Source organism: Babylonia areolata, chromosome 15 (assembly GCF_041734735.1).
Source record: "Babylonia areolata isolate BAREFJ2019XMU chromosome 15, ASM4173473v1, whole genome shotgun sequence".
NCBI classification, from domain to species: Eukaryota; Metazoa; Mollusca; class Gastropoda; order Neogastropoda; family Buccinidae; genus Babylonia; species Babylonia areolata.
The window spans coordinates 4,510,467-4,523,409 of record NC_134890.1 but is presented as its reverse complement, the minus strand read 5'-3'; the positions used below and the strand labels follow the sequence as shown (position 1 = coordinate 4,523,409).

Sequence of the window (12,943 nt, the reverse complement as noted above, 5' to 3'; positions counted from 1 at the left end):
CACCATTTATATGAATGTGCATAAGTGTGCTGAAAATAAATGAATGCATGCCTGAATCACCGTGTAGAGAATAGATAAATAAACCGATGAGAAGAAGAAGTAACCCCACCCGGAACACGGAGTATGGCTGCCTGCATGTAAAACTCCACTCATGTATACAAGTGAACGTGAGTGTTACAGCTCATGAAGGAAGGAGAAAGGGGAGCTGTGAAGTTCACGCTGCTGTGGGTCAGATTGTATGGCCAGGGAGGAATCGGGATGAATAGTGTGAGCAAATAGAACTACATGGGAAGGAGTTGTTGAAGATTTCATCTTCTACTTCTTCTTCTACTTCTTTTTCTTCTACTTCTTCTTCCTCTTTTTCTTCTTCATCTTGTACTTTACTCTCCTTTTCCTCCTCCTCCTTCTTTTTCTTCTTCTACTTCTTCTTCTTCTTCCTCCTCTTTTTCTTCTTCTTCGTCTTCTGCTTTTTCTTCTTCTACTTCTTCATCTTCATCTTCTACTTCTACTCTCCTTTTCCTCCTCCTTCTTTTTCTTCCTCTACTTCTTCTTCTACTACTTCTTCCTCTACTTCTTCTTCTTCCTCTTCTTCTTCTACTTTTTCTTCTACTCCTCCTTCTTCTTCATCTTCTCCTTCTTCTCCCTCAACTCTGACGAGTCACTGGGACGCCACACAGATACCTCCAGCTCTGCCAGTTGTCCTTTGAAAGCCAGTGATGACAACTAGCATGTTTAAAAACTGATGTGGGATGAAATGTGTGTTGTTGACAGTGGGTGCTAGTCAGGGATACACAGGGGAGGTAACCTACTTCGGGAGGTGATCGGCCGTAGCTACTTTCGTTTTCTCCACATAGGCAGGTAGTAGTTTGCACAGGACAGGAATCAGACCCCTGCTGGAGTCTGCACTAGTGGGTCACGGTAAGTATGTTACATAGACGTAATTTTGGGAAGAAATTTCCTTTGTTGACAGTACACCGGTGGTTGTGTGACAGATGGCATGGAGGGAGGAAAGAAACATTGATATTTCAAACAAAGTACAAACGTGCAATAAAACAGGGGTTGGTGGCTGTACACTGTGGCTGTGTGTGAGACAGATGACCATGGAGGGATTCAAGATGAACATTTCAAACAAATAGAAGTACAAACATGTGATGAAACATGGGTTGGTGGCTGTACACTGTGGCTGTGTGTGACAGATGACCATGGAGGGATTCAAGATGAACATTTCAAACAAATAGAAGTACAAACATGTGATGAAACAGGGGTTGGTGGCTGTACACTGTGGCTGTGTGTGTGACAGTTGACCATGGAGGGATTCAAGATGAACATTTCAAACAAATAGAAGTACAAACATGTGATGAAACATGGGTTGGTGGCTGTACACTGTGGCTGTGTGTGACAGATGACCAGGGAGGAATTGAGGATGAACATTTCAAACAAACTTAACCCATTCTACCCCACAGCTACGTGCCTGCTACAACTCCCCTGCACCAGCACTACATGACGCCACAGCAGAAAAAAACCCAGGGTGGTTCACTAATGGCTAAAAGGGATGGAGAATTGTTGATTTAATCAGTCAAACAAAGCTTAGTTTTCCTGCCAGACGGTCCCAGTGATCTGGCGCCAGAGAGACTATCATAGACCGCGTGTCGAATCTCATCCCTAAGAAGTCGAAGGACTGACGTGGGGACAGATCGCATATCTGCTGGTCCATGAGGAAGCCCAGTTGGGAGCAAAGGTCTAGAAGTCTGGCCGTATGACTCAGGCACAGGGCCTGCGACTGGGCCAGGATAAGCAAGTCGTCCAGGTACACACAGAGACAAATGGATTCCGAGCGGACGATGGACACCAATTCCCGCACCACCTTGGTAGACAGGAAAGGGGCAAGGGACAGACCAAATGGGAGGGCCGGGAACTGGAACCCCTTGTCCCTCCACACGAACCTCAGGTACCGACGGGATGCCGAATGGATGAGTATATGAAAATAAGCATCTTCCAGATCGATAGAGGTAGGCCAGTCACCTTGTTGGATGGTCTCCCGAATCTGTGCCTGTGTGTCCATCTTGAATTTGATATTGGGGAGGAATTTGTTGAGGGGGGACAAGTCCAAAACTGGTCTCCACCCTCCCGAGACCTTTGGAATCACCAACAACCAGCCGTAAAAACCGGGGCCCGGGTCCGAGAGTTGAGATATAGCCCCCTGAGGAGTGGGTGCGATATCTCTTTTTCTAGGACACTCTCCTGCTCCGTCGAGCTGGGCACCTAAGGAGGAGGAGTGGATCTTAGAGGGGGGAGGTCCTCCACCCAAGACAGCATGTACCTTACGAGCATGCAGCTGGCCAACTTTCTGGCTCTCTGCTCCTCGGTTCATCCTGTCTGCTAGTTCTGTGCGAGGGTACAGGTCTGCCTTCTGTACCACAATGCAAACAGCTAGGTGGTTCCGCCTTTGAAGCGGATTGCCTGCTCAGAGAGGTGGCTAGGGGTGCCCCTCTGAAGGAAGCTAGAGACCCCAGAAGAGTGCCCCTCTGGGACTTGTTCCTGGTGCTGGATTTCATTCGAAAACAGCCCTTCCTACCATTGGGGACTATTCCTTTTGACATCCTCACCCTCAAGACCACTTTCCTTCTGTGGCTGGCCACAGGCAGTCGTAGAAGTGAGCTGCATGGGCTTAGTGGAATGCCACAAGATCTGGCCTTCCACAGAGATGGTTCCATCACTATTCGTTTCCTTCCAGAGTTTCTGGCTAAGAACCAAGACCCTGAGGTTCCTTCCCCCTCTCCGAGGGTCAGACCTTTGTCTGATATTCTTGCCCAAGATGATGAGGATAGGCACCTGTCCTGTTCGGTGTCTCAAATATTATTGGGATAGGTCTCGCCATAGGCGTTCTTCTCAGAGGTGTCTGCTCATCTCCCTCAATGAGAATTACAAGAAAGACATCGCTGCGGGCACCATTTCCCGCCAGGTTTCCCAAGTCATTCGTAGAGCCTACTCTCATGCACACAGGGATATCAGCTGTCTTCATCCCAGGGCACACGAAGTGCGGGCCATAGCTACTTCGGCTGCTTTCCAGCACTCAGTGCCAACGCAGCATGTCTTGGAGGCAGCCTTCTGGCGGTCTGAGAATCCCTTCATCAACTTCTACCTCAGGAATTTCCGTATGACCAGGGCTGACGGTTCCAAGGGGATTTCCTTTGTCGCGGCTAACACTGCCGTCTCAGTTACAAGGGCTCCCCATATGAACCAGTAGGCGTTGCCCTCCTCCATTTGCTTTAAATTCTGCATCAGTTTGACATGGTACAGTATATGACACCAAAAGGAGGAGTTTGTATTATACTCCATGTTTGGTGTTAAATATACTTACCATGTCAAACTCGAATGCCCGCCCGTCTGTCCCCGCGTCTCCGCCGTGGTTCTCATGGGGCATTTTTGTTCATGGCCACGGAATGATTAAGCGCTTATAGTTTTTAGAGGCGTTTGATTGGCTGAGAGCGGGTGGGCCCGTCTTTTCACTGTTAGCCGCGCGAAATTTGGCCAAGCAGAGCAAACCAATAGGCCTAGTTTGCATCAGTTTGACATGGTAAGTATATTTAACACCAAACATGGAGTATAATACAAACTCCTCCTTTTTCATGCTTCTGGAATCTGTAAATGGCCCAGTTTAGAACACAGCAAGCAAGAATAAACAAAATTTGAAAGGTGTGTTGGTACGAGAATACTCATACCTGGTCCACGTTAACTTGTACTTGGAGTGGAATAAGTTCAGTGCAAACCTGCAATGAAACATGTGTTGTTGACTGTACACTGGCGGCTTTGTCTGACAGTTGACCAGGGAGGAATTCAAGATGAATAGTATAAAACCAAATAGAAGTACAGACATGCAGTTAAACATGTGTTGCTGACTGTAGACTGGCTGTGTGTGACAGATGGCGGCGTACTTCACGCACTGCAACCTGCAGCCGGTGCACCTGATCCTGACGCTGCGCACGGCCCTCAACCTGTTCTTCAAGCTGAAGAACTTCAAGACCGCCGCCTCCTTCGCCCGCAGGCTGCTGGAGCTGGGGCCCAAGCCTGACGTCGCACAGCAGGTAGGGTGGACAGGATGGGTGGGGGGGTGGGGGTGATTTTGACCCGATGGTGACGGGCACAATAGCTGAGTGGTTAAAGTGATGGACTTTCAGCCTGAGGGTCCTGGGTTCAAATCTTGGTAACGGCACCTGGTGGGTAAAGGGTGGAGATTTTTCCCGATCTCCCAGGTCAGCATATGTACAGACCTGCTTGTGCCTGAACCCCCTTCATGTGTATATGCAAGCAGAAGATCAAATATGCATGTTAAAGATCCTATAATACATGTCAGCAATTAGTGTGTTATGGAAACAAGAACTTACCCAGCATGCACATCCCTGAAAACAGAGTATGGCTGCCTACATGGCAGGGTAAAAACAGTCATACACATAAAGGCCCACTCGTGTATATACGAGTGAACATGGGAGTTGCAGCCCACGAATGGAGAAAAAGAAGAAATGACCTGATGGTTGGTGCATGGGACTTGAACACACATAGGACCTGATTGGTTGGGGTTGGAGGTGTGGTTTTGAAAATATAGATACTGGTTGTGTTGGTGATTGAAACGTTGGACAGGTGCTGGAGGGGAGGGAGGGGTGGGGTGGGGTTAGAAGATTTGGGACTTCATGGGCAGGAGGTGTGGTTTTGAAAATATGAGACCTGATATATGTTGGGTCTGATGGGTGGGGGAAGTGGTTTTGGGGTTGGAAGGGTTAAATGTTGGAGGGGGTTGGGGGGGGGGGGGCTACAAAAGTACAACCTGGTGTGGGGGGGGGTTGGGGGGGGGGGGAACTGAAAATGTGGAACCAGATTGTGTGTGTGTGTGGTGAGGGGGGTTTGGTTTGAAAATGTTGGGTCTGATGGGTGGGGGAAGTGGTTTTGGAGTTGGAAGGGTTAAATGTTGGAGGGGGTTGAGCGGGGGGATACAAAAGTACAACCTGTTGGGGGTGGGGGGGAGGGCTTTAAATGTGGAACCAGATTGTGTGTGTGTGTGTGTGTGTGTGTGTGTGTGTGGTGAGGGGGGTTGGTTTGAAAATGTTGGGTCTGATGGCAGGGCAGAGACGTCTGCTTCAGTCTCTGTGAAAGTAAAGCTGGTTGTGGAGGCATCAGCATTAGTTCATGCAAAAGTATACATTTTATTTCTTTTGGCTGGGGATACCCATTTGAAGCTATCAAAGTAGGACATCCAATTAAAAAAAAACACCCCAAACTATTGTCTGTTTTGCGGAAATTCAAGGAGTATTGTATGTGCCCTTAATGCTGCTGTGCCTTATGCATTATTATAGTAACACCAACTGCAACAGTGATAACATCAATAATAATAATAATAATGATAGTGATAGTAATGATGATACGACTACTACTACTACTACTACTAATAGCAGTAATAATCATAATGAGCCCAGGAAAAGTAGTGCAAGCCACTCTGTCTTAATAAGAAGTGTTACGTGAATAAAATGGTAAACCACAGACGGTAATAAAGTTTGGTTGTAGATTGTCTCGTTGATAATGATGGTTTATTTCCGTGTTGGTGATAAACGGTGGTTGTAGATGATTTCATTGACGATGATGGTTAATTTAGACATGATGATAAACAGTGGTTGTAGATGATCTCGTTGACCGTGATTATTAATTTCAGACACGAAAGATCCTAGCTGCTTGTGAGAAGAACCCAACAGACGAACATGAACTGAAGTACGATCAACACAACCCATTCGACATCTGTGCCGCTTCCTACGTTCCTATATACAGGTAGAGTTATCACACCTCATTTTACATCTGTCCACTTTCCTATCCACAGGTAAAGTTATCACACCTCATTTTACATCTGTCCACTTTCCGATCCACAGGTAAAGTTATCAAGCGTTTCTGTTCACAGATTTCTATCTACAGGTAAAGTTATCACACCTCATTTTACATCTGTCCAGTTCCCTATCTGCAGGTAAAGTTATCACATCTTTAACCTCTGTCCAGTTTCCTGTCTACAGGTAAAGTTATCACACCTATAACATCTGTCCAGTTACCTACATTCCTATCTACAGGTAAAGTCATCACACCTTTAACATCTGTCCAGTTTCCTATCTACAGGTAAAGTTATCACACCTCATTTTACATCTGTCCAGTTCCCTATCTGCAGGTAAAGTTATCACATCTTTAACCTCTGTCCAGTTTCCTGTCTACAGGTAAAGTTATCACGCCTATAACATCTGTCCAGTTACCTACATTCCTATCTACAGGTAAAGTTATCTCACCTCATTTTACATCTGTCCACGTTCCTATCTACAGGTAAAGTTATCTCACCTCATTTTACATCTATCCACGTTCCTATCTACAGGTAAAGTTATCTCACCTCATTTTACATCTGTCCACGTTCCTATCTACAGGTAAAGTTATCTCACCTCATTTTACATCTGTCCACTTTCCTATCTACAGGTAAAGTTATCTCACCTCATTTGACATCTGTCCACTTTCCTATCTACAGGTAAAGTTACCACACCTTTAACATCTGTCCAGTTTCCTATTTTTCAGTCTTCAGGTAAAGTTACCAAAGCTATACAAGGTAGTCTTTTTTTTTTTCAACTGTTTTCATTTCCTGAATGCACAGTGATCTTTCCAGCAATCAGTTTAGTTCAGATGAATTTGTTTGCAGCAGTTTACTGTTCATTGTCTAATTTAACATCTTTTCATGTTAAGTGATGTTAGATGAGTAAGATAGTGTAAGTTAAGTGATGTTAGATGAGTAAGATAGTGTAAGTGTGTGTGTGTATGCGTGTGTGTGCACATGCATGCCTGCTTGTGAGTGGATGTGTATGGGCATGCATGCATGTGTGTGTGTGTGTGTGAACAAAAGTGGATCAGTATCAGTATCAGTAGCTCAAGGAGGCGTCACTGCGTTTGGTCAAATCCATATACACTACACCACATCTGCCAAGCAGATGCCTGACCAGCAGCATAACCCAACATGCTTAGTCAGGCCTTGAGGAAAAAAAAAAGAAAAGAAAAAAAAGAAAGAAGAAAAACAAGAAGAAGATAAATACATAAAAATACTACTACCACTAATAATAATTATAAGGCGCAAAATCTTGATGAAGTCAACTCTAAGTGCACAACCCCCACCCCCCACCCCACCCCCCAAAAACAACAACAACAACAAAAAAGAAAAAAAAAAGACAAAATGATGATAAATAAGCAACTAAATGTAAAACATGCAGACACACATTCACACATTCACACACACACACTCACACACACACACACACACACACACACACACACATGCATAACAGATGTGCAACAAACATGCAGTTTCACAGATCTGAAAGCACAAAAGTGGACTGTACGAAGAAAGGAGTAATGCGCCCTTTGTTTCATTTTCACCTGTTTGATGAGGTTTTTGGTGTTGTCCAGGGGCAAGCCGGTGGTGAAGTGCCCCTTGAGTGGGGCTTGCTACCTGCCAGAGTTCAAGGGAGAGGTGTGCAGAATTACCAAGGTAAAGTACTGGCCAATCTTGGGTCGCTCCTCACCTCTCTGTTCTTGTTAACATGGAAATTTAGTCATAGAGGGTGGTTTTTTGTGTGTGTGTGTGTGTGTGTGTGTGTGTGTGTGTGTTTTACAGTTGTCTCAAGACAGAACTGGAAGTGCTCATGGAGCTAAGAGAACAGAAGTACTCATAGCACTAAGACCAAGAGAACAGAAGTACTCATAGCACTAAGACTTAGAGAACAAGTATTCATGACACTAAGAGAACATAAGTACTCATGGCACTAAGAGAACAGAAGTACTCATAGCACTAAGAGAATGGAATTACACTGCGCAGACTGAGATAACAGAAGTCCTTATGGCACTAAGAGAACTGGAAGTACGCACGGCACTAAGAAAACATAAGTGCTGATGGTGTCAAGAGAACAGAAGTACTCATGGCACCGAGAGAACAGAAGTACTCATGGTATCAAGACAAGAGAAGTACTCATGGTATCAAGAGAACAGAAGTACTCATGGCACCGAGAGAACAGAAGTACTCATGGTATCAAGAGAACAGAAGTACTCATGGCACCAAGAGAACAGAAGTACTCATGGCACTAAGAGAACAGAAGTACTCATGGCACTAAGAGAACAGAAGTACTCATGGCACCGAGAGAACAGAAGTACTCATGGCACCAAGACAATGCAAGCACTCATGGCACCAAGACAACACAAGTAATCATGGCACTAAGAGAACAGAAATACTTGTGGCACTAAGAGAGGTCAAACTAGAAGCTGTGCGGTCTACATGGAGCATGCTGTTTGTTTGCAGGCCACGGAGATTGGCAAGGACTGCATTGGACTTCGCATCAGCCCTCAGCAGTTCAGGTAAAGTGAGTGACGCGTGGTGCCATCACCTGTCTTCCTGCCAGGTGAAGGGGCTGTCCAGGTGTCGGGGGGGGAACAGTAGACACCAGAGGGAGGAGCAGCAGCTGTGGTCAGGTCTCTGCACACTTCTGGAAACCGGTGCAGACAGGTGCAGACGCTGGTGTCGAGGACCTTGAGAAACTCGTTAACTTGGATCAGTTCTGTATTCGTCTTGGGATGTTTTCTCTTTCCCTGTTGAAGATTAGATTCTTGTATGTTTGTGTCGAGTTTTGTACATTGTCGGGTCAGATGTATGGAACACAGTTCTTGTTCTTTTTTTTTTTTGTCACCATTGTCATGATAATTGGTTTGTAAATACTGGTCCTGATTGCCAGCATGTGTCTGTGTGCCGAACATGGACTTTTTTTTCCTTATTAACTGAACATTTGAATAGGATCCACAATTTTAATAGCTTTTAGGATTTCATGTTTATTGTTTCAGCATTAAACGCTTCAGTGTTACCCTTTCTCAGCACATCACTTTTGGTTTATGCATAGGTCAGGGTTTTACCCTTTGTTTATTTGAAAAACAACAAAACAGACAAAAAAAAAAGAGATGTGGCTTAGCATATATGGGTCAGTCTCCACACTTTTATATCTCCTTGAGACTAAAACAGTTATCCAGAAAACATTGAACAAAAACATGAAAGGTTTTTAAAAGAAAATAGCTGGGAGGGGGGGGGGGGTAACTCTTTGTGGACATAATATGGTTCCTACACTTTGTATATAAACTGGTATGTTGGAATGGAACAATCCGTGCTATTGCTGAATATTGTGAAGAGTTTGAGTGACACAGAAAACAAACACAACTACAGTTTGTGGTTGTAGTGCTTTTTCTTTTACATAGTTCAGATAAAACTAAACTTGTAAAGCACTTGTCCACTCTTAGAAGGTTAATTTCACAGAAACTGTGACAGTTTTTGTTGTTGACAGGTTTCAGTTTCATTTAGTGGGACGTTTACATTGTTGTTCATGTGTTACACGAAGGACATTTTCATAGATATTATCATAAATATTATACTGCTTTATGTCTTTAAAGAGATTTTGTTTATATCAGATTGGATGAATGACAACATTTTTCATTTCTTTGGTATTATATGTGTAATATTGAGAAGCTGTGACTTGCATTTTGGACAAAATGGAAAGGTACTGATGTGGAATGTTGGACTGAACTTGATTGGTGATATGTGCTTCATGAATTAAATGTGGAAGAAAACTGTATTTTGTCGTTGGTATTCATACCCTCTCTCTCACTGACACACGTCTGAAATCACTTCAGTGAATAGACAGTTACTTTTGTTCTTGAGTTCTGTGTCATTGCTAATATTTTTTCAAACTTTTCCTTTTGTGGTGGTGTGTGTGTGTTGCTCTGTGTATTGAATCACATATTTACTTGTGTGTCTATTTGACCAGTCTTTTCAAAGCTTTTTCTGTGATAAGGAATGACTGGTTCATTTGTCTTCACAAGTCATTTTTGTCGTTCCCTTTCTTTAATACACATTTTCATGTGTATGTGTGTGCGTAGTGTGTTTGTGTGTGTAGTGTGTATGTGTTTGTGTGCGTAGTGTGTTTGTGTGCACAGTGTGTATGTTTGTGTGCGTAGTGTGTATGTTTGTGTGCGTAGTGTGTGTGTGTGTTTGCGTAGTGTGTATGTGTGCGTAGTGTGTGGTGTGTTTGTGTGTGTATGTGTGTGTGTGGTATGTTTGTGTGCGTAGTGTGTATGTGTGTGTGTGGTATGTTTGTGTGTGTAGTGTGTATGTGTGTGTGGTGTGTTTGTGTGCATAGTGTGTATGTGTGTGGGTGGTGTGTGTGTGTGTGACTGAGGCCGGACTGGGTGACACAGGAAACGGATGATGGGTGCCTAAAGACAGTCAACTATCTAGTTTGGCAGCTGTTGTGCAAATGTCTCTGTGTTTGTAATGTGCTTAGTGCTTGGTCTCTGACCCAGGATTGGTGCTATATAAGTATCCACATCAATTCGTCAACCAATCAGTCAATCTTTCCAGCGGGAACACAGTACAGTGGAACAGGCAGACAAAGGCGGCATCAAAAGGTCCATGTTTATTTTCAGATCTCTGAACAACATACCACAGGCAACAAGATAATAAAGCATAACGTAATGCACATTGTGAAAATCAGTTTCGTTTTTCAAATGTTTAGTTGCGGATTTAAGTTGATAAATGCTTCACAGACTGACACAGAAAGGGCATTCAACACGTGTGTTGATAAATGCTTCGCAGACTGAAACAAACAACATTCAGCGTGCATAATTATGTGTGTTTATGCACTCAAACAGAAGCCAGTACTGCAACCAAATTAGTGACGTTCAAAGTCTAGATGTTTTGCTTTGTGGCCAGTGTACACCAGTCGGTCCCCAGGAACTGGACCACAGGTCTCAACAAGCCTTCACCAACATATATCTTCAGAAGGAACAAGCACACAGTCTCCCAAGCCTATCTGATGTGTGTGTGTGCGTGTGCGTGTGTGTGTGTGTGAACTCACTCTGGACGATGGAACGCTATAGCATTCCTGATGTAGTGTTCCAGATGACGGAACGCTACGGCGGTTTCGACAATTAAAATTTTTCCACGTTTTCCTCGTGGGGTAGCATAATATTCGCAGCTACACCAGGCATTGCGAATGTGTCAAGGGTCGAATGGAAAGTCTGTTCATGAGATTCCTTAACAACACACTCCACAGCCAGCGAGTTCAGGACCCTACACGACAAGCTGATCTGCATATGTATTGAAAATGGCGTCGCAGGCGATACAAGTGGAAATTTTTGGAGCAAACTAGATCACAACAGCAGCTTTTACCACTGCTGAAGTGATTGAAATGCTTCAAACTGAAGGTTTTGACGTCGACGAGGATGATGAAGACGTTGAATTAAGTATCTGGAGTGAAGAAAGCTACCAGCAAGTAGGTACTGATAGTGACTCAGCTTCTGAGAGCAGTGAAGAGGGAGGGGGCTGGGCGTTCACATTACGTGAGGAGAGGGGTCAGTGGGTCAAGTACAGTGAGTTTCATTCAGTTACTTTATGTTTTGTATTTTTTGTGATTACAAATGGGTCATCTGAAGGGAAAAGCAAGGGAGAGAACTAGTCTGGAGTGATTTAACAAATGACAGCATGTTGAAATGTGACAAAGGCACTGGTGAAAGACTGGAAAACAGGCATACATTAAGACACATTCACACACACAGAGAAACACACACACACAAAACACACTCGGGTTGGACAATAAACTGAGAACCTGTGTGTAGCATGCTCTCTGTGCAGACAAAAGAACTCGTGTCAACAAAAGGGTTGACCCTGACAATAGGAAAACAATACACTTGCAGGCAGACCAAGAAGGGTGGCATTGCACTATAGTGGTATGCTCTCCCTAGGGAGGGCAGTCCTAATTTCATGAAGAGAAATCTGTTTCGACAAAGGGTCATACAATAAATTACAGTAGAATGGAGAAGAGTAAACACAAGAAATAATTACAGTATAGAACAGTACAGTACAGTACAACACAAACACACACACCACATCCATCCACAACCACCCCCCACCCATCCCTCAACCCACAACAAAAAAACTTCAAGAAGAGCACCATGTTCACAGAGCGGATAAACATATCGGGGAAACACTGAGTGGAAACTGACATGATGACCAGCTTCATACAACACCCTGGGTATGTTAAAAAGAAACACTGGGTGGTAACAGACATCTGCTTCATACAACACCCAGGGTATGTTAAAAAGAAACACTGAGTGGAAACTGACATGATGACCAGCTTCATACAACACCCTGGGTATGTTAAAAAGAAACACTGAGTGGAAACTGACATGATGACCAGCTTCATAAAACACCCAGGGTATGTTAAAAAGAAACACTGGGTGGAAACTGACATGATGACCAGCTTCATACAACACCCTGGGTATGTTAAAAAGAAACACTGGGTGGAAACTGACATCTGCTTCATACAACACCCAGGGTATGTTAAAAAGAAACACTGGGTGGTAACTGACATCACCAGCTTCATACAACACCCAGGGTATGTTAAAAAGAAACACTGGGTGGTAACTGACATCTGCTTCATACAACACCCAGGGTATGTTAAAAAGAAACACTGGGTGGTAACTGACATCTGCTTCATACAACACCCAGGGTATGTTAAAAAGAAACACTGGGTGGTAACTGACATCACCAGCTTCATACAACACCCAGGGTATGTTGAAAAGAAACACTGGGTGGTAACTGACATCACCAGCTTCATACAACACCCTGGGTATGTTAAAAAGAAACACTGGGTGGTAACTGACATCACCAGCTTCATACAACACCCTGGGTATGTTAAAAAGAAACACTGGGTGGTAACTGACATCACCAGCTTCATAAAACACCCAGGGTATGTTAAAAAGAAACACTGGGTGGAAACTGACATCTGCTTCATACAACACCCTGGGTATGTTAAAAAGAAACACCGAGTGGAAACTGACATGATGA

The 12,943-nt window shown here is 44.0% G+C and overlaps 1 protein-coding gene across 1 annotated transcript in view; it reads left to right on the top strand.

Moving 5' to 3' along the window:
* Positions 1-9,671, top strand: part of LOC143290380 (coatomer subunit alpha-like) — a 45,156-nt gene extending 35,485 nt beyond the window's left edge. The window contains exons 28-31 of the mRNA XM_076599764.1: positions 3,924-4,085; positions 5,702-5,814; positions 7,471-7,552; positions 8,357-9,671. Of these exons, the coding sequence (XP_076455879.1) occupies positions 3,924-4,085; positions 5,702-5,814; positions 7,471-7,552; positions 8,357-8,416 (417 nt within the window). The 3' untranslated portion in view covers positions 8,417-9,671. The remainder of the gene's footprint in view (positions 1-3,923; positions 4,086-5,701; positions 5,815-7,470; positions 7,553-8,356) is intronic.
* The last annotated feature ends 3,272 nt before the right edge of the window (positions 9,672-12,943 follow it).